General features: G+C 37.5%; 1 protein-coding gene across 1 annotated transcript in view; it reads left to right on the plus strand.

The window, feature by feature from the left end:
- Positions 1 to 15,131, plus strand: part of LAMA3 (laminin subunit alpha 3) — a 106,670-nt gene extending 91,539 nt beyond the window's left edge. Inside the window, exons 57-76 of the mRNA XM_062501212.1 lie at positions 673 to 846; positions 1,977 to 2,128; positions 2,235 to 2,394; positions 2,865 to 2,998; positions 3,489 to 3,636; positions 4,451 to 4,570; positions 5,480 to 5,604; positions 5,947 to 6,067; positions 7,184 to 7,324; positions 8,056 to 8,186; positions 9,068 to 9,202; positions 11,315 to 11,459; positions 11,767 to 11,918; positions 12,303 to 12,492; positions 12,785 to 12,925; positions 13,739 to 13,898; positions 14,033 to 14,160; positions 14,279 to 14,372; positions 14,700 to 14,819; positions 14,986 to 15,131. Of these exons, the coding sequence (XP_062357196.1) occupies positions 673 to 846; positions 1,977 to 2,128; positions 2,235 to 2,394; positions 2,865 to 2,998; positions 3,489 to 3,636; positions 4,451 to 4,570; positions 5,480 to 5,604; positions 5,947 to 6,067; positions 7,184 to 7,324; positions 8,056 to 8,186; positions 9,068 to 9,202; positions 11,315 to 11,459; positions 11,767 to 11,918; positions 12,303 to 12,492; positions 12,785 to 12,925; positions 13,739 to 13,898; positions 14,033 to 14,160; positions 14,279 to 14,372; positions 14,700 to 14,819; positions 14,986 to 15,131 (2,817 nt within the window). The remainder of the gene's footprint in view (positions 1 to 672; positions 847 to 1,976; positions 2,129 to 2,234; positions 2,395 to 2,864; positions 2,999 to 3,488; positions 3,637 to 4,450; positions 4,571 to 5,479; positions 5,605 to 5,946; positions 6,068 to 7,183; positions 7,325 to 8,055; positions 8,187 to 9,067; positions 9,203 to 11,314; positions 11,460 to 11,766; positions 11,919 to 12,302; positions 12,493 to 12,784; positions 12,926 to 13,738; positions 13,899 to 14,032; positions 14,161 to 14,278; positions 14,373 to 14,699; positions 14,820 to 14,985) is intronic.
- Positions 15,132 to 17,591: the final 2,460 nt, after the last annotated feature.

Consider the following 17,591-nt stretch of genomic DNA (forward strand, 5'->3'; position numbering starts at 1 on the left):
CTGGTCAATTGAGACACTGCCAAAGAACTTGTGCAGCCCTGTGTTCTCGTTACTCCAAGATGTTAGAAATTGTCTGCTGGCACCTTATTAGACTGCCCTTTCTCATTTAAGTAACTACTGTAGTAGCTGAAGTGATAGTGTGGTCTCAGGTACTAAGAAGCATCCCTAAGTCCATCACAAGTAGCCTAGAGTTCCAGTGAATAAGAGGAATCAGTGATCATGGTGTACTTAGCTGTAATAGGATGTCTTTATAATATCAGAGGTGCGTTATAATTCCCAAAAGACAGTCAAGTCCAGCTAAGTGAAGCAACAGGATGTGTTTGTAGACATCTAAATAATTCATAGACTTGCTCTTCAGAGCTGCAGGGCACATCCTTCCCTGTCTGTGTATTGAAGGTAACAGTTACTTGACAGAGGCACAGTAAGGGTTGATTAATTGATGTCTGGAACAAAAAAGTGCTGTGTTAAGTATTGATAATACAGACTACTGCATTATCCAGTCTGTTTCCTAATTATTTTGTTTGGTAAGATCAGAGTCCAAATCTAATGGTAATTAATGGCTGAAACACGACCAGGATGTGTAATGGGTTACTTTGCAATTAAACACACCAGTGAAACAGGAGTAGTAGCAATAGTTAATTGTAACATTCTGAACTTTTGTTCTCTTAACAGGTTACTATTCCTATGAGGTTCAATGGCAGCTCTGGTGTAGAAGTTCGACCTCCCAGCAACCTTGAAGATCTGAAGGGCTATACTTCACTTTCCTTATTTATCCAAAGACCTCAGCAAGACTCGGACACCTCCCAGAGGACAAATAGGTTTGTCCTGTACCTGGGTAATAAAGATGTAGGTATATTTTGATATTTAATCTGATTTTTAGACCACACAACTTGTTTTGAGAAAAGGTGGGAAGTGATCTGTTCTGACAGAAGTTTGTAGTTACTGTTTGCCTATTTCTTTAAAATTGCCTTTAAGTGGAGGTACAAGTGTTTTTTTTATTCCCTGGCAAAGTAACTCACGAGCGGCAGAGCCTTTTCCTTTGATGCTTTGCTCTTTTGCTCCTTTGGAAGTTACTTCTCCATCATGGATACCATCACATATTCTTACCAGACCTGTCAGTTTCTGCAGCAGTGAGCACAAACTGAGCCCAACTCCTGCCTCAGGGCTTTGATTCTTCAAAATATAAGTTACTCTGAGTCTCTCCATTGGTTATAAAAAGAGTGATCATTTCAGTATTAAAATTCAACCCCTCAACTCTTATTTTTTTTTGTCTCCTGAATATGCAGAATAATGCAGACCTGCTTGTGCATTCAGGTTTGCTCAATCACCATCAAACATTTTTAAAATTTCCTGCATGTGGTTTCTAGCCTTGTTATTTGACAGCAGCTGTATCTGTAGTGAACCTGGTGCTTACACAGAAAGCTGTTTAGAGGTATTTGTTCTACGCTGGATTTCATCTTTCTATCCTCTGAATAACTAGCCAGGACATCCGTTGAAAGCATTTTAATGGTTGCTTCTGAAATAGACTATCTTGAAGAAATAAAATGTGATTTTCTGGGGAAAACGACTGCTCCCAGTCACCTCAGTAGGAACCGTTGTCCTTCACTGAGTGTTGTTCAGGACATCTGTTTTGTGTTACAGATGTTGAGTCTAATTCTTAGTAAAGGTGTCACGTTTTCATAACTTAAGCTGGGAGATGTTACAAGTGAGAAAAATATTTTAGATACTGTTGTTACAAAAATAAAAAACCACACATGACTATTCAGTTAATTTATAACTATGTTCATTGAATCAGTGCAACATACTGGATTACAGTTTTTTCCTCCCAGAACTGATAAACTTAATTCTCATCATTAGGTGGGTGGATTTCTTATGACTCAAGTGCAGCATGATGATGTCTCTAAGGAAGTGCTGCTGTATTTTACCTTCATTACAATTAATCATTTACTAATTATTATTTGCTTTGCTATTTTTAGGCTTCCAAGGGCTACATTGGTATGGCTGTGAAAGATGGTTACCTTACTTGTGTCTATAACCTGGGAGGTGGTGATGGAGAAGTGAGCGTATCGGCTTTGGTGACCCAAAGCAAAACTGAGGAAGCTGTTATGGACCAAGTAACATTTGAAAGGTATAAGACCCACAGCATGCAACAGTCTTCTTGAAAGTCTGCTAATAACATATTTTATTACAGTGATGTGATATTCTGCCTAATATTCTGTCTGTTTTGGTTTTAGGATTTACCAGTATGCAAAGCTGATATACATCAAAGCAGCAACATCAGCTTCTCCACGTATGGAAAACTCTAGCAGTGAAATCAGTGACATTGACATGCTCCTCAATCTTGATCCCAGCAGTGTTGTCTTTTATGTTGGAGGATACCCACCAGATTTTACGGTACAGAGTTTCTTAGTGTTTTAAAGAGATTTTGTGTTAATCATCCCATTGTTCTTACAAGTAAAGATTTGAACTAGCAGTCTTTCAAAAGCATGTGTAAAAGTGTATCTATGTCAGTAGGAATAGATGAGATGCAAGGAGGTACTACTTCCTTCAGAATCTACCTGGCTTGTAACATGCTAGAGTTCAAAGAAGGGAGCAGGATGATATTTCACTTGCCAAGTAAAGCATGAAACCTGTCCAGCCCTGCTAATTACTGTTCCAAATCCATGTGGCTCTACTTTAAATTGTGCTGCAGTACACCGAGGGTCATGCCAGATGTTTTGGATATTGTATACAAGCATATAGTATCTATTTTAACATATTTAGAATGTCATATTCTGTGTCGTAATAATATTTACAGTAAGTCTTAGCAGTTAGATAGCAATGTAAAATGTTGATGAAATGGTTTTAATGACACTGTTTTGCAGCCTCCACGTAATCTCAATTATCCCCGTTATGAAGGCTGCATTGAATTAAACAGCCTAAATGAGCGTATTATCAGCCTTTACAACTTCAAGAGGACTTTTAATCTCAACACCACTGAAGTGAAACCCTGCAGAAGGTATGATATGAACACAGAAGTGCTTCACAGTTCTGCGATTTTTATCATTATGAATTCTTGTCTTTTCACATCCAGAAGAATAACCACTGTAGCTAAACTGGTGATTTTTCCTAACTCTTGGTCATTATTACATTTCTTAGAGAAAATACTCAGTAATGACACAATTCACATCTATGGCAATCTCAATCTGTTTAAATTTAGGTGTTATAAAATTCAGACACAATTTGTAGACTAATGTGTTCACCTGCTTTATAAAGTAAATATTACATTAAGTTTAAAAAAGTCAGTCATCAATGATTTCCCTCTAAAGACCACTTGTGAATCTGATAGAAGCCAGTGGAAGGTTTTCTCCCTGCTTGGGTTAAATGAGAATCTGACCCTATACAAAACACTTAAACTTAAGCATTCTCAAAATTATAATAGCAGTAAGTCCACATGGGAGAAGTTTTTGCTGTCATATATTCACACCTGTGATGTTGAATTATTACAGGTATAAAGAGGAGACTGACCAAAGCTATTTTGAGGGCACTGGTTACGCCAGTGTCACAACAAGAGAAGGAAGTGCTGACCGAGTACGGTACGAGCAGGCAGTGAAGACAACTGCAGATGAAGGCATTGTGTTTTTTGCAGCAAATGGGGTAATGTGTGGAATGCTTCTGTCTGTTTTGTAGTGGAAGAACGTCTTTAAAATCTTGCTTATTAAAGAACATGTTAGATATAGTAGTAACTGTAAGGAAATGTCTTTAAAGTGTTATTTCCATCTGTGTGGAAAATTAGTAGATTCTGCTGTATGTTTAATGTCATATGGTTTAGTCTTAGGTAGTTGTGCAAGAAACAGGGAACTGGACTTATGGGTCCCTTCCAGCTTGAGATATTCAATGATTCTACAATGGTTGCTGGATACTGACTTTGTCAAGGCTGAGTAAAAAGTCATTCCAAGAAGCTCCTCCATTAGGCCATACAGAGAATTCAGAACTGGGGGCAGGAAAGGAGGAACGTGATTGGAATCAAACTGACGTTGGAATGTTGAAATCCTCCAAAACTGGAAGTGCACTCTTCCCAAATCTAGATATGTGTGGAAACAGAGTAAGAAAGAATATAGGAAGTGACATGATGACTTATACCTGTAAAGATGCTGAAAACCACAGTGCTGCTACTTATCTAGTAATCCTGTAGGCGTATCTGCAAAAACTGGTTATTCTGGTTAATTTTTCAATGCTGAAAAAAGTCAGTAGACATTTGAAATGACACAAAGTCCTTTAGAGATTTGGAGAATACCTGGAGCTGATACCAGATCTGTTTATAATAGTTTAAAATAATTATGTCCCTTCCCCATAAAGCTTTCTTGAATCAACTAGATAACTTCATTAAAATTATTCATATGACAGTGAAACATATATCTGAAATTGTGGCATTTTAATTGTGTTGGTGGTTTTTTTTTTTTTATTGCAGGATCAGTTCATCAGTGTGCTCATTAAAAATGGTCATACAGTTTTTAGATACAAACTTGACTCTGAAACTCCAGAAGAAGTAGAAGGCAAAAACACTGTAAATGATGGAACATATCAACAAGTATGTAATTTTGAAGAATCAAGGGATCATTATTTGAAAAAATACACATTAACTGAAACTGTCCTGTTGTAATGTTTAGTTGTGGAATTTTCCTTTTGTGTGAGGAAATTAAGTTACTGGGAACTAGTTTGAAGATGTGAAAATTAATCTTTCTCTTGTCCTGCTTTAATTTGAAAAGTTAACAGTGAAATCACCGAAGGAAAAAATTTTGTCAGAGCAATGCGTTACATAAAGATAGTTGTTTGCATTGCAATTATTTGCATTAGTTTCATACTTAGATTAATGCTTTTACTTCCTAAGGGTTTATTTCTTCAGGATGGGCTGATCTTTATAGAGATTACTCTTTTGCAGTCTTTGTTGTTGCTTGTCTCCTTAGCTTCAGTCCAGTTCTTTTGCAGCACTGCCAGAATGAAATCATCAAGACATTGTTAAAAGCCTGTGATTTCCTTGTTGGTTAGTTCTCTCTTTTCCCCTTAAAATATTTCCAGCTAAATGATGTAAACTGCAGGGTCTGCTGCAAGGAATCTTTATGCTCTACTGGGTGAAGTTACCTTCAGCTGGTTGAGTGACTCAGTTTTTGTATCAGGCAGCAGCTCCTGAATCTTAAGCTGCAAAGACAAGACAATATCTGAATCATAGGTGAGGTGTGTTTTAAGGGCAATCTTTCAGATAAAAATAAAACCTCACCTTGTATTTGGATAGTTGAACATTTTCCTTGCTTTGACTAAATCCCCAAGGTTTGCAAAGTACCTTTAAACTACTGCAGTTATCCTCAATTTAAGTCACTAGTAAGCAAGAGGAGGGGGAAAAAAACCGTCGCTGTGTCCTGCTCTGTGGGGGTACTTTTAATTAGGTAAATGATTTTTGTTTCTGCCAAGTGAAATGGTTCTCATTATTTGTGTATTTCAGATTAATTTGGTGCTTGACCGAAGAAAGAAAGTTGTGTTTGTCAGTCCTGATATTAAAGCTTATAAACATGTCTTCAATTTCACTGAGTACTATCTAGGTGGAGTTCCATCTTTTCTACGGGAACGGTGAGTAACTATAAAAAGACTGTAATATACAGGCTTTGTAGGGAAACTCCATCTAAACTTCCATACACAATTTCTTTCACACTCTGTGTTGACTATCTAATGTGACATAAAAGAAACAAGTGTGTAATACATTATCATAATCGTGATTTTTGGCTGATGGTGAGATCTTTGTTGCATCCTAAAGACTGGGTTTGATCAGCATGAGTATGTGTCTGCAAGAACAATTGCTCTCGTTTTCTTTTCCTATTTCTTATATTGTCAGCATTTATAGGTTACTATAGTGATGTGTGCCTTGAAATGCCAGGCTACTGAACTCCTTTTCTTTACCCTCCCTGAAAACAGCTTCAATATATCCACGCCTCCATTCTGGGGCTGCATGAAGAACGTGAAAAACCCAGCCAGAGCATCTGTTGTTTTTGATAAGACTTTCGGTGTCAGCAAGAAGTGTTCAGAAGACTGGAAGGTAACTAATAAATTTCCTCAAAAACTTGTGCTGGAGTTCACAGATTCTGGTTTGTCTATAAATCCTGCATCATTATGTTTTGCTTAGTTCTAAAATTTTATTTGGTTAACATGTGATGGCAGTAAAAGAACCTGGATTGGGTGTGAAGATGTGGAAGTAGAAGAGACACCACCCCTATTGTGATAGCTTGTTATAGCATGTAGTCCACCCTCTTATTTAATACTGTTTACAATTAAGTATTCATATTTACCATGTAAGCTTGTTGGCTTCCAATCGCTGTTATCGATTAGGCTGGAATACTTAATACTACTCTGTCTCTTTCCTCTTGCCAAGGTGTTTACGCTTTGACCTCTCAGCCTTTTTTCTTAAAAGATCTTAACAGACTACTTCCATCAGTGTCTCTCATTCTAAGGATCCACTCATCTGATTGTTTTGCAATTTTCTGTGTATCCTTGAGTTTTACCATATTGTTTTTAAGATGGGAAAACATGAAATTTCAGCGCTGGCTTAACTAGTGCTTCATGGAGAGATGAAAACTATCCTTCTGCTTCTACTTACTGCTGCTTACATGGTGCATGATCTCATTTACCCTTTTTACTACAGTATTGCACTGAAAATTTATGCTTATTTTCTTTTACTTATGGCATCTAAACTTTTCACAGAGCTATTTCTTCACTGACTGTCTTTGGAGAGGATCTAATCTCTGTATTCTCTGCATTCTCTGTAACTGTAAAGCCTCTCATGTATTAAAAAGTGTCCTATGACTCACACAACTTCAGTTATGTAGCTCATCTGCACAGCTTCATAGTTATGAACTATTCCTCCAGCTACTCAGTTTTGTGTCCCCAAATGTGAAAAGTTTCAAAGTAGCTAGATATGAGCAGCTCATTATTCTCAGCAAGCCTCCTCTCTCTTTTTAGTTACTCAGACCATAGTGCTGGCAAAGCCAACACTGACAGTCTGTTCTGTGCTGGAATAATGGTTTTGAGGTTTTCCTTGTGCTTGGTTTTGACTGGTGCTGATCACAATTATGTTGAGTGGGGCAGCTGTTGTCTCATACTGGCATTTCTTCTAATTAAAAGGAAAATCACTGAAATCATTATTTCCTCTTTTCAGCTTGTCAGATCTGCAGCTTTCTCCAAGGATGGAACACTAAGCCTGAGTGCAGAAAATTTCTTATTTCCTAAGGATTTCCAAGTTGGCTTTGGCTTTCAGACCACAGCTTCGACTGGAACACTCTTAAATTACAATCTGCAGGTACGAAACACATTCAACTTAGCATATGTGATTTTTTTATTCTCTCTGAATGAGTAATTTCAATTTGTGTCATAAGTCTCATGTAGATTCCTGTATTTTAAGGTAAGAAATGCCTTTTTTGAGTGTAGCATCTTGCATGTCATAGGCCAGAGAAATGCATTCTGGCAATTTCTTCACATGGCCAACAAGTAGTTCAATGAGCTTTGAACTAGAGCCTTCTGAAGAGTAGCTCACAACTGGCACCACTATCCCAGTAAGAAAACTATTGCTTGATTGGCTGGAAATTTTCTCAAGGAAAAATGGCGCTCTGTCCACACCGAAATCTTACCATGTCCAAATAGGCAGAGGAAAGGGATTGGTTCTGGCTATGATCCCTCAGAAAGTAGGGAAGTTTAAGTAGAACCCCATTCTGGCTGGCTGGAGGAGCTAAGAAGTGAGTGCGCACCAGACATTTGAGACGTGGAGAACTGACTCCTCTGTTTTTTGTAAAAAGAAACAAGTATTTTAAATAAATATTTGCTATTCAGAGTGCAGAGGTATTTTGAAATGGAAGCTATGCTCTTAATGCAGAACTTGGAACACATCTAGTACTAGATGACTGAGAAATGTGGTTCTAGTGTAAGGAAATCTGTTGCCTATGGACACCCACTGAGAACTGTACTAATGGCTGTAGCAAGAACTAAAGGCTCTTGCATTTATTTAGCCAATCATTTTGTGGGGTTCTTTTGTAGCCTGATGTTCTTTCCATCTTTCTGAGTCCTGGCTCTGTAACTGCAAAGATACAAGATAAGGAAATTAAACTGGAAAAGAAATATGAAGATGGTTCAATGCATTATGTGACAGTAATAAAAACAGGCAACAGGTGAGTCCAGTTCTTCATCTAGTTCTTATATGTTGTGGCTGGAGAAAGGAAATTCAAATTTTGTGGGACTAGTTCTTTGGATAAATAGCTTAAAATGATCTCTTCTAGCAGAGGATAGGGAAAGGAGATAATGAAGGCAAAGGAGATTTTTGTTCTATGAATGTGTATGCTGGTACCTGTGATGTTTCAGCTGTTTCACCCTACTATGCATTTCTTTTATAGGTTGTGTGAGTTTTGAATGCTTGTGTAGCTGGAGCTTTGGAACTCTTCCCCTTCCCATAACCTTCATGTGTGTCCCTGTAACACAGGTGGTTAAAGGACCAGGGAAGAAGCAAATGCTGTGTCCTATTTTTTTCAATAATGATCTGTTATGCAGATATTAGCTACTAGAAGAGACAATGTACTGAAAAGCTCCTAAATCATACTGATTGCTGTGGAATGTGTGGAGTGACATAAGTGTTAGTTGAAATGCAAAGTTTTGAATGGTTGGCTATAACTTTAGGTGTTTATAACTTAATATTTTCCATTTCATTTTGACACAAAGAATTTAATCCTGTCCCATAGTTGACAAGAGCTTTTTCATGAATTTCAATTGCACCAGGATTTCACTGTAGGACTGAAGTATGAACTTCAACTCTTGCTCATTATCTAATATGGAAAACCAAAGCAATTTCAAAGCAGTCAAGAAGCACATACCAAAAAAGTCCCAGAAGTAAGCTAATGAAGCTCTAGCATAATCACAATGTAACAAGGAAACACATGTCAAATGGTTTTTTATATATATAAATAAATATATATATATAAATATATATATATATATGATTTATAGTTTCCTAACTATTTCTTTATATATCATGCTTATTTTCATTCACTTTTTTCAGAGTACATCTGATGGTTGATGATGAGTCAAAAGAAGCTGACTCTCCCAGGTCATCAAACTCACAGGAATCAAACACAGCTATAAAATTTGGTGGAGATGATTTTGAAGGTTGTGTCTCAAACATCTTTATTAAAAGGTATTTGGCCTTGAAAGAAGTATGTTTTGTGTATTTTGGCCTGTTCTCCTTCTTTCATCATATTAAAATTACATTTTGCTAAAATGCTTTTCTTCTGCATGTGTGAAGCTTTCATGACCGCATAACTTTGCTGCCCTCAAATACTCTTTCATTCAGGTATATTGTACATGGGATCCAGTTATAATTAAATCTGCTGTTCAGATGTAATGGGGTTTTAGTCTGAATCATACCTGTTTAGTCATCTGTTAGCCAAAGAATGAACTCTGCAGAGTGAATTGGATATTTCCCAACAAGACATGCCAAAAGATTTGCTAGATTGTATTATTATAGCTCCCCAGGGAACTAGGTAGTGAAGGGAGCAAAGCTACTGACAGGACCAAAACAGTTCCACAAACAAGTGAGAGCATACGTGTAGAAACCATCTGCCTGATTTAGGCTGTCTCCTTTTTCATGTGTTTGATTATTCAAGTCACCTTACAGGCAAAATTTAGGAGGAAAAAAATGCTTAAATATGTTTCTAGAAGAAACATATTCCATGAGTCATAAGTCATGTCCCAGTGGGGCTTTGTATTAGCTAAGTTTTGATGAGTATTTATACATGTGTAGAGTTTTCAAAAAATAGTGTATTTTGATATGATTTTCAAACAACCACAGAGTGGGATGGGCTGGAAGGCTCCTTTAAAGATCGTCTAATTTTAGCCCTCTGCAATTGGCAGGGACACCTTCCATAGGCCAGGCTGCTCAAACTGTGTTTTCATTTAAAGCACTACAAGGCAATGCTAAGATGATTTTTTGCATTTTCTTTTATATACCTTTTATATTCCTTTTATATACCTTTTATGTATCCTCAGTACTCCTAGCACGCATACTTGTAATTCCTTAAATCTGATAATTTAGCCTAGTTCTAGTATTCTGTTAGGCCAGGAGACCAAACATCCTGGAGGCTTCGTAGTAGGAGGCTGGAAAGCCCTATGCTATCTTGGGAAACCAAGGTCCTCTCTAAAACATATCCTGTAAACTAAGAGGGGGGAATTCCTCAGATGGGGGAATATCATGCCATTCATCAAGGCCTCCCATTGGAGCATCCTTGTTAGATATGCTGACTTGTAAGGTCTATAGATTGTATACACGATCTATCGTGGATGTTCATTGCAGCACATCCCACCTTGGTGAAGTGGTGCACCATAAGGATCCTTATTAAAATACTGAGGGAAAAACCCCTTATCCTTTAACTGTGTCTGGATCTCAGGTTTTTTTAAGACTAGGAAACGGTATTAGAAGTAACCTAAATATTAAATGGCCATCAGAAAATAAATTTGGGAAGTTTTTGTGCCAAAATAGATGAAGAATTAATACTGTAGCTGGTCTGATGGAGTGAATGGAGAATGACCAGCATTAAAGAAGTTCAGGTTCTATTCACAAATCTACCACTCTTCTCATAGAAAACCACAAGCAAGGAGCTTTGCAGCTTTTTTATAGTCATAACATTTTTTGTATTTACTGATTAGAGATGCTTTGTACAACTTAGAAAACTTTAGTATTATTTAATATTATTCTTTATACACAGGGTAAATTGGCTTTGTCTGTCTTTCTTATAATTTAGTTGTAATACTAGAGCTACATATGAAGTTGTGATGGGCTTTATCCCTTGACAAAACTCATTAGAACATCTTTTTTAAGGAGAGAGTGAAGCAGAACCTGATGATGTTTTATTTTCTTAATTTGAAACTGGTCATGTATAATTGCCAATCAAAGTTTTGTAGTCTGATTCAGAAATCTTAATCAAGGCCACTGTCATATTTTTTTGTTTTTTCGAAGGCCATATATGTTTGTGGTTTTTAAATAGCTTTTAGAAAAAATTGCTTTGTTTAGAAAAGATGAGAGCAAAACATCAGTTTTTCTATAGCCAAAAAGAAATGAGCAGAACCAGGGAAAATATGATTTACAGCATTGAATGTACATTTTTCATTGAAAAATAAAAATTGGTACTTTACTATTGTGTCACTGGGAAATATATTTTGTGCAGAACACAGTTTTACAGTATGTTTGTTGTTGATTGTACTAAAGTAAAGGAATGCTCAGTCATAGCACTTACTGCTTTCATCACTACAGGGTAGGTCAGATCCCTGAGGTTCAAAATCTTGTTCGTAATACTGGCAAGACTGGTGTATCCCTTGGAGCTTGCCAGGAATATGAAAACCTTGAACCAATGCTGCTGCAGGAATTTAAAAATCCTCTCAGGCTTAAGATGCTCAAGGTATGCTTATTGTTACTGTCATCTTTGCGCCATATTGATGCCTAGGCTTTGTCTGCATAGACATCATTTCTGGAACTGAGATTCAGATGTTCTTTCTTTCCTTCCATCTCACATCTGAATCAAGTTCTCACTGTGTTGGAGTTTCATGGTAAACCCTTACCTGTCTAGCGTGACAACAGCTTTTCTGTCTTTTTAGGGAAGGCTGTTGACTGCTTTGGATGCCAGCTCTTAAATGTGGTGGTTAAAATGTTTCTATTTATGTGAACATATAGTAAATGTTTCAATTAATTCTGTCGTATGTGCACAGAATGAAAAATACCATGACTATTTGAGAGCTGCTAACCTGCAAAACCACACTATACCAGCTCTGCTGCATGACAGCAGTGAAGCGCATCTCTTTGGAAGCATCCCTAACAGTTTCATATCCTACATGTTTTCTCCATTGTTATCTACAGACAGGTAATAAAAACATTCTCTGTTCTCCTCCTAGTACTTGAACTGTCAAAGCTACCTGACTCTTTGGGTGCTGAGTGTAAGGATTTTATTCTTGTTTATGTCTTGGGCCACAACAAAAGGTGGTTCTAAAAGTTCAAGCTGCTTCTTTTCTTTATTTTTTTTTTGTGCAAACGTGTGGGATGTGGTGGACAATTATGCTGCATGTTAATGCCATTTCCTAAGCCTGAATGTGTCAAGTTTCATTCACATTCAGAAATGCAGTGTATAATGCCATGATTCCACCCAAATGCTATTCTGCATTTCACAAATAGAGTTTCACTGGAGAAAGAAAAGATAAACAGCTAACAAAATAGACCTATACTGGAATATTCTTACTTTCCACTACAGGTTACATTTTTCTGTAGATGTACGGACTCAGTCATCAAGAGGATTAATAGTTTTCATGGAGGAAAGCTCTGAGGACTCTTATATGGCTCTCCACATTTCAAAAGGACATTTTGTCTTTTCACTTGGCTCTGGAGGAAAACAAATCAAAGTCAAAACCAGTATTAAATACAATGATGGGCAATGGCACTCTGTAAGTAGTATGGAACCACAGTGATAGCATAATTAGCATTCAGCAGGCACAGCCTATTGCATTTTTAAGAGAGTAGAAACTCCGTTTTGGTCATCAGAAATTAATTCCTACATGCCTGCAAGTTCATGTGGTTGACAGGTCTCTGAGAGACCTTATTGAGACTGATGGTCCCAGGATGTTATTTTCAGTTTAAATATTTCAACATGGCGATTAATTTAAAGACAAAGAGAATCTGCAGGGGCTTTCGTTGTCTTTTGGGTTTTTTATTTTGTTATGTTTGCCTCCTGGAAAGGTGGTCTTCAGCACAGATGGGAAGAATGCCCGCCTTGTTGTTGATGGTCTAAGGGCCCAGCACAGAAAACTGGCAACAAATTCTGCCATCAGCATTAAGCCACCAGTCTACCTGGGAGGGCTGCCACCACTGAAGAAACAGGTAAATAATTGACACGTCCACCCACACACACTCCCAATGCTGCACTAATTATATGGGAAAGTCTTTCATATGCAGGATTTCCGTGCTGAAAAGCTCTGGGGGGATTTCCAAGGAACAAGTGAGCAGTGTCTGTGACTGGTGTTTGCAGTGGTTCGTGACAGATCTTTTTCCTCACCTGTTCACACAGCCTTCACCTGGACCCGTATTTTCAATATGTTACTGAGGCACTGATGACAACCATGTATTCCTTTCATTTTTATTCCTTAAAAATAGAGAAGACCAAGTGACATTTTTAATTCTGGAAATACCATCTTTCTGCAGAACATTTACCTCAGTGGATGAAGTGATAATCAGTAGAGAAGCAAAATAATTATTCTCATTAAGGAATTATGGATGTGTAACTAGATTTTAATCTGAAATATGTGTGATTTCCACTTAAAAAGGGGACAGTTAATGATCCAGGGTATTTTATAAAATCAGGTTTAAATAAACAGACTTAGGAAGGGAAGGGCTGCTTGGGATTTTACAATTCCTCTTGCATTGTCTTTTTGACACATCATTGGGAAGTATCTGTTTTACAAGCAGGAGTCATGTTAATTCAAAATCAACTCTAACTGGGTTTCAAGCACTTTTTTTAGAATTTTTGAATGCCTTTTCACTGCATCAAAGATGGGTGTTAGGTGCCTTTAGTGCCACTTGGCTTTCTATAGTCCAGTAGTCGAAAAGAATCAATGTTACGTATTATTTCTAAAAAAAACACACAAACAAAAAATCGTAATGCTTCTGTATTCATGTTTTTAAATATGCTTTCAGAATATACCAATGAAGAATTTCAAGGGTTGCCTGAGGAATTTTAAGGTGAATGGAAAAGTCATGAATGCACCTCAACAAAAATATGGCGTACTTCCATGTCTGGATGTTCCCATGGACACAGGGATTTACTTCTTTAATGAAGGAGGATATCTCACCATTGGTAAGCTGTGTAGAGATTATGGTACATGGAATTATGTCTGAAGCATGTAGGTGTACGGGTTACTCGTTTTTACATGTTTTTTCAATTATCTTCACTTACGATCATTCCTCTCCCCACTGTTTAATTCTCCACAGGTAATTTGCTGATGGGATTGGATTTCAGGATTGTATTTACCATTCGACCGAGGAGTTCAACAGGTGTACTTCTCCATGCTGGAAGCCGGCAAGACAACTACTTGACTGTTTACATGAAGGGAGGAAAGGTGGGTACAGACTGTTTCCATTCCAGCTGTATTGCCCTCATTCAGCAGGGGGAATTCTGACCTTCCCCTGTTGCTCCTGTTCTTTGCCACAGTAGCTTAACAGGTAACTTCTCTACAGGTCATTGCTGCTGGAAATAGTGGTGCTGGAGAATTCCAAGCATCAGTCACACCAAAGAAACCTCTGTCTGATGGACAGTGGCATACCATTGCAGGTACACTGAACATACCATTTCTTCTGAAGCTTTGAAGGGACGATGGGCAGAGAGCATTGCAGCTCCAAATTTATATTAATCATTTCACTTCTGTTTAGTCTGAGAGTACTCTTTAAAATGATGTGTCTTGTGTTAATCAAAGGCTTTACATAAAGTTTTTTTGGTAGGCTCTGTTAAGCCCCAGATGACCTAGGCTGGTCAGTCTGACTCTGAATTAAAATAAAATCTGTTTTATCTGTGCCTTAATTTTTAAGGTAGTGCTAATGATATCTAGCTGATTCCTTAATATGGTTGAGAAAGAGTTCTCATTTACCTGCTTCTTTGCAGTCTCCCAGAAGGAGAACACAGTGCATCTAAAGGTGGGCACACAGAGTAACTATACCACTGACCTTCAACCCTCACCTCCAAGACGTGTGTATCAGCCACTCTACTTCGGCAAAATTCCAGGTAATATTATTGCTTCTTATTTTTTCATGTTTTTTCCTTTCCAAAACAAAGGTCCCATCCAATCATGTACTCCTGTATCATTTCCCCTCTTTTGAAAGCCTTGCCATAATTAATGTTCATTAAAATAATTCTTGTTAACTTGGTCTTTTCACCTTGTTTTTTGTAGCAAATTTGGACACCCCATGGCTTCCAGTTGAAGACCCATTTTTTGGCTGTCTTTGGAATATTACCATCAATGACAAATATGTCTCCACCAGGAGAATTTCAGACGTTCATGGTGTAGTGAATTTGCACGGATGCCCAGAGAAGTGACCGTGCTGTTACAGTCGTCATGCACACATTGGGCTGTGTCTGCTAAAGAACTGTGTGGATTCCCCTTTGTTTATCAGCATCAGGCTGCTTGTTCTGAACAGCTGGTGAGCAAATGCATCCTCTGGATGTGGACTGTGCCAAAGCAAACGAAAAGTATTTGCTTTGACAAACTTCCTTTTAAATGTTATTGATTTCCAATGTAATCCATTGTGCCTTTTGAGACATATGCAGAAAATATAATTGCATATACTCTACTGGGCCAAATTCTGCTCTTACCCACAAGAGCAGAGACTTGAGCAACTTCAGTGTCTTAATTTTAGAAATTTTCCTTAATGTTGGCCATCTTGAGAGCAAATTTGATCCATTAATATAAAGAATTTTATAAAAATATAAATCTCTTTGGATTGTTGCTTATACAGAAATGTACATTGTTGTTAAAAAAAATAATAATAATAATATAAATGGAGTTTGAAGCACTTTAAGGAGTGAAACTCTGGGGGTTTCTTACAAAGTTAGGAATTGTGGGACCAAATAAATGCAGTATGTTCCTAAAACCTTTCATTTTTGCCTTTGGTTGTTTTAACGTGGTGGGTTTTTAATGTACTTTTTAGAAGCTGGTAAATCCTGCTTGCTTTGTGCAAATATTTCTGTAGGTTTAAGATGCTGGTTTGCCTGAATAAGCAGGTATCCATCATCTCTGCATTTCCACTTGTCACAGTTTGATTATCTAAATATCTCAAAAAGAGGGTAATTTTTTTGGCAATCTTCAGGGCCAGAGAGTCTCTTCCATAGGCATTTTTTTCCTAATGAAATGAAGAAAAGTTTTATTAAGAACAGCATCTACATCTGCTACAATTATGTAGCACGAATTACAGGACTAACCCAGCAAAACTGTTTTCTTCAACATTCAAATCTTTGTTTTGTACCTGATTGTGGCTCACAATGGAGGGCAGGGAACCCACTTTGCTTTATTCTTCTGAGTTGAGGGCTGGACTGTATAGACTTGACATGGTTTCTTTTCCCACTGTCATTCAGAGTCAGCATTTTGGTAATTTTTTTTTTAATCCCCAATGCCCAGATGCCAACCTTGTTTGGCAAAATGAAAAAACTTTCCAAGGTTGGTCCTTGATGTAGGGAGGCATGCAGACAAATTCTCCTTCACTCCTAATGCTCCTACTTTCCACTGCCTTCTTCTTAATGTACAGCAGCTGTCCTCAGTGTGTTTGAAATGAGGTGCAAGCTGGACTAATAGAAGCAGATGCCAGACCAGTAGGCCTTATGGCTTTGGTCATTAATCCCTTGTCACATTTTTGCAGCTTTGCCAGTCCTTTGCAGCTTTGCAGGGTGGCAAAAGGGTCAGAATGCTGTTCACACCAAATCTTATGTTGCTTTCTCTTTTATGGCAACTTTTTCACTGGCAAGTTTGCATCCATGCAGAGGTTTCTCAAGTGTGAAGCCATTTGTGGTAGGAATAGGATGTGTGCCAGGGTTGAGGGCTCAGAGAGAGGAAAGGATTGACATGTATTGGCAGAGCCCTCTCTCTGGGGGTGCTCTGCAGAAACATATTCTCCTATACAGTAACCTGCCACATGGGACAGAAACATTCATCAGGCTGGAAGTGATGGATTCAGAAATAATCTCCTGTGATAGCAACAACTGAATCCTTTCTACTTATAAAAGCTCAAATACTGCTCAAATACTCAGTTGACCAAAACTGAAAATATTCATTCATTTACTGGCCTGAGTTGATGCTAAAAGTTTCCAGAAGGAGAAAGGAAGAACAATTAAATTTTATCATGCAGTTCTCAAGTAACATTCCCTATCTCATGATCATCAGGTGGATTTGTCAGGCAGATTTTCCCAAATCACAAAATAAAAGCCTTTTCATTCTTCTCTTACCCCGCCTCAGTTAAAAAGAAACAAACAAATAAAAAACAAAACAAAACAAAAACATGGCAAAGAATTTTGCATCACAACCTGGAGCCAGTCCTGGATTTCAATTCCCTTCCATTTGATTCGATTTTATTATAAGTAATTTTAATGCAGACAAAAATACATGAAAAATGTATAAAGACTTGAGTAAATGTAAGATATATCAAGCAGTAAGTATTAATTCCAATACAATACTACTTTTGCACAACAAAAAAAAAAGGAAAGTCTCTTTAGTTTTAAGGTTCTTTGTGGTTGTTTGGTTTTTTTACCCCACAGTTTTTTTCAGTTATATTGATTCCACGGAGTCAGGCTGTTATACATTGTTGGGACAATGGAAAAAAGCCAACTAGAGTTTCAGATTCTATACTTCCATATAGGTAAATTTATATCAGGCTGAGGAACACTTAGTAAAAAGGTTTTTCACAGAATATTTTGAGTTGGAAGGAACCGTCAATAATCATCAAGTCCACTGGATGATCTTTACACGAGGAAAGAAGTTGTCCTGTTTCAATTGATGAGGAATTTTTA

Source organism: Cinclus cinclus, chromosome 1 (assembly GCF_963662255.1).
Source record: "Cinclus cinclus chromosome 1, bCinCin1.1, whole genome shotgun sequence".
NCBI classification, from domain to species: Eukaryota; Metazoa; Chordata; class Aves; order Passeriformes; family Cinclidae; genus Cinclus; species Cinclus cinclus.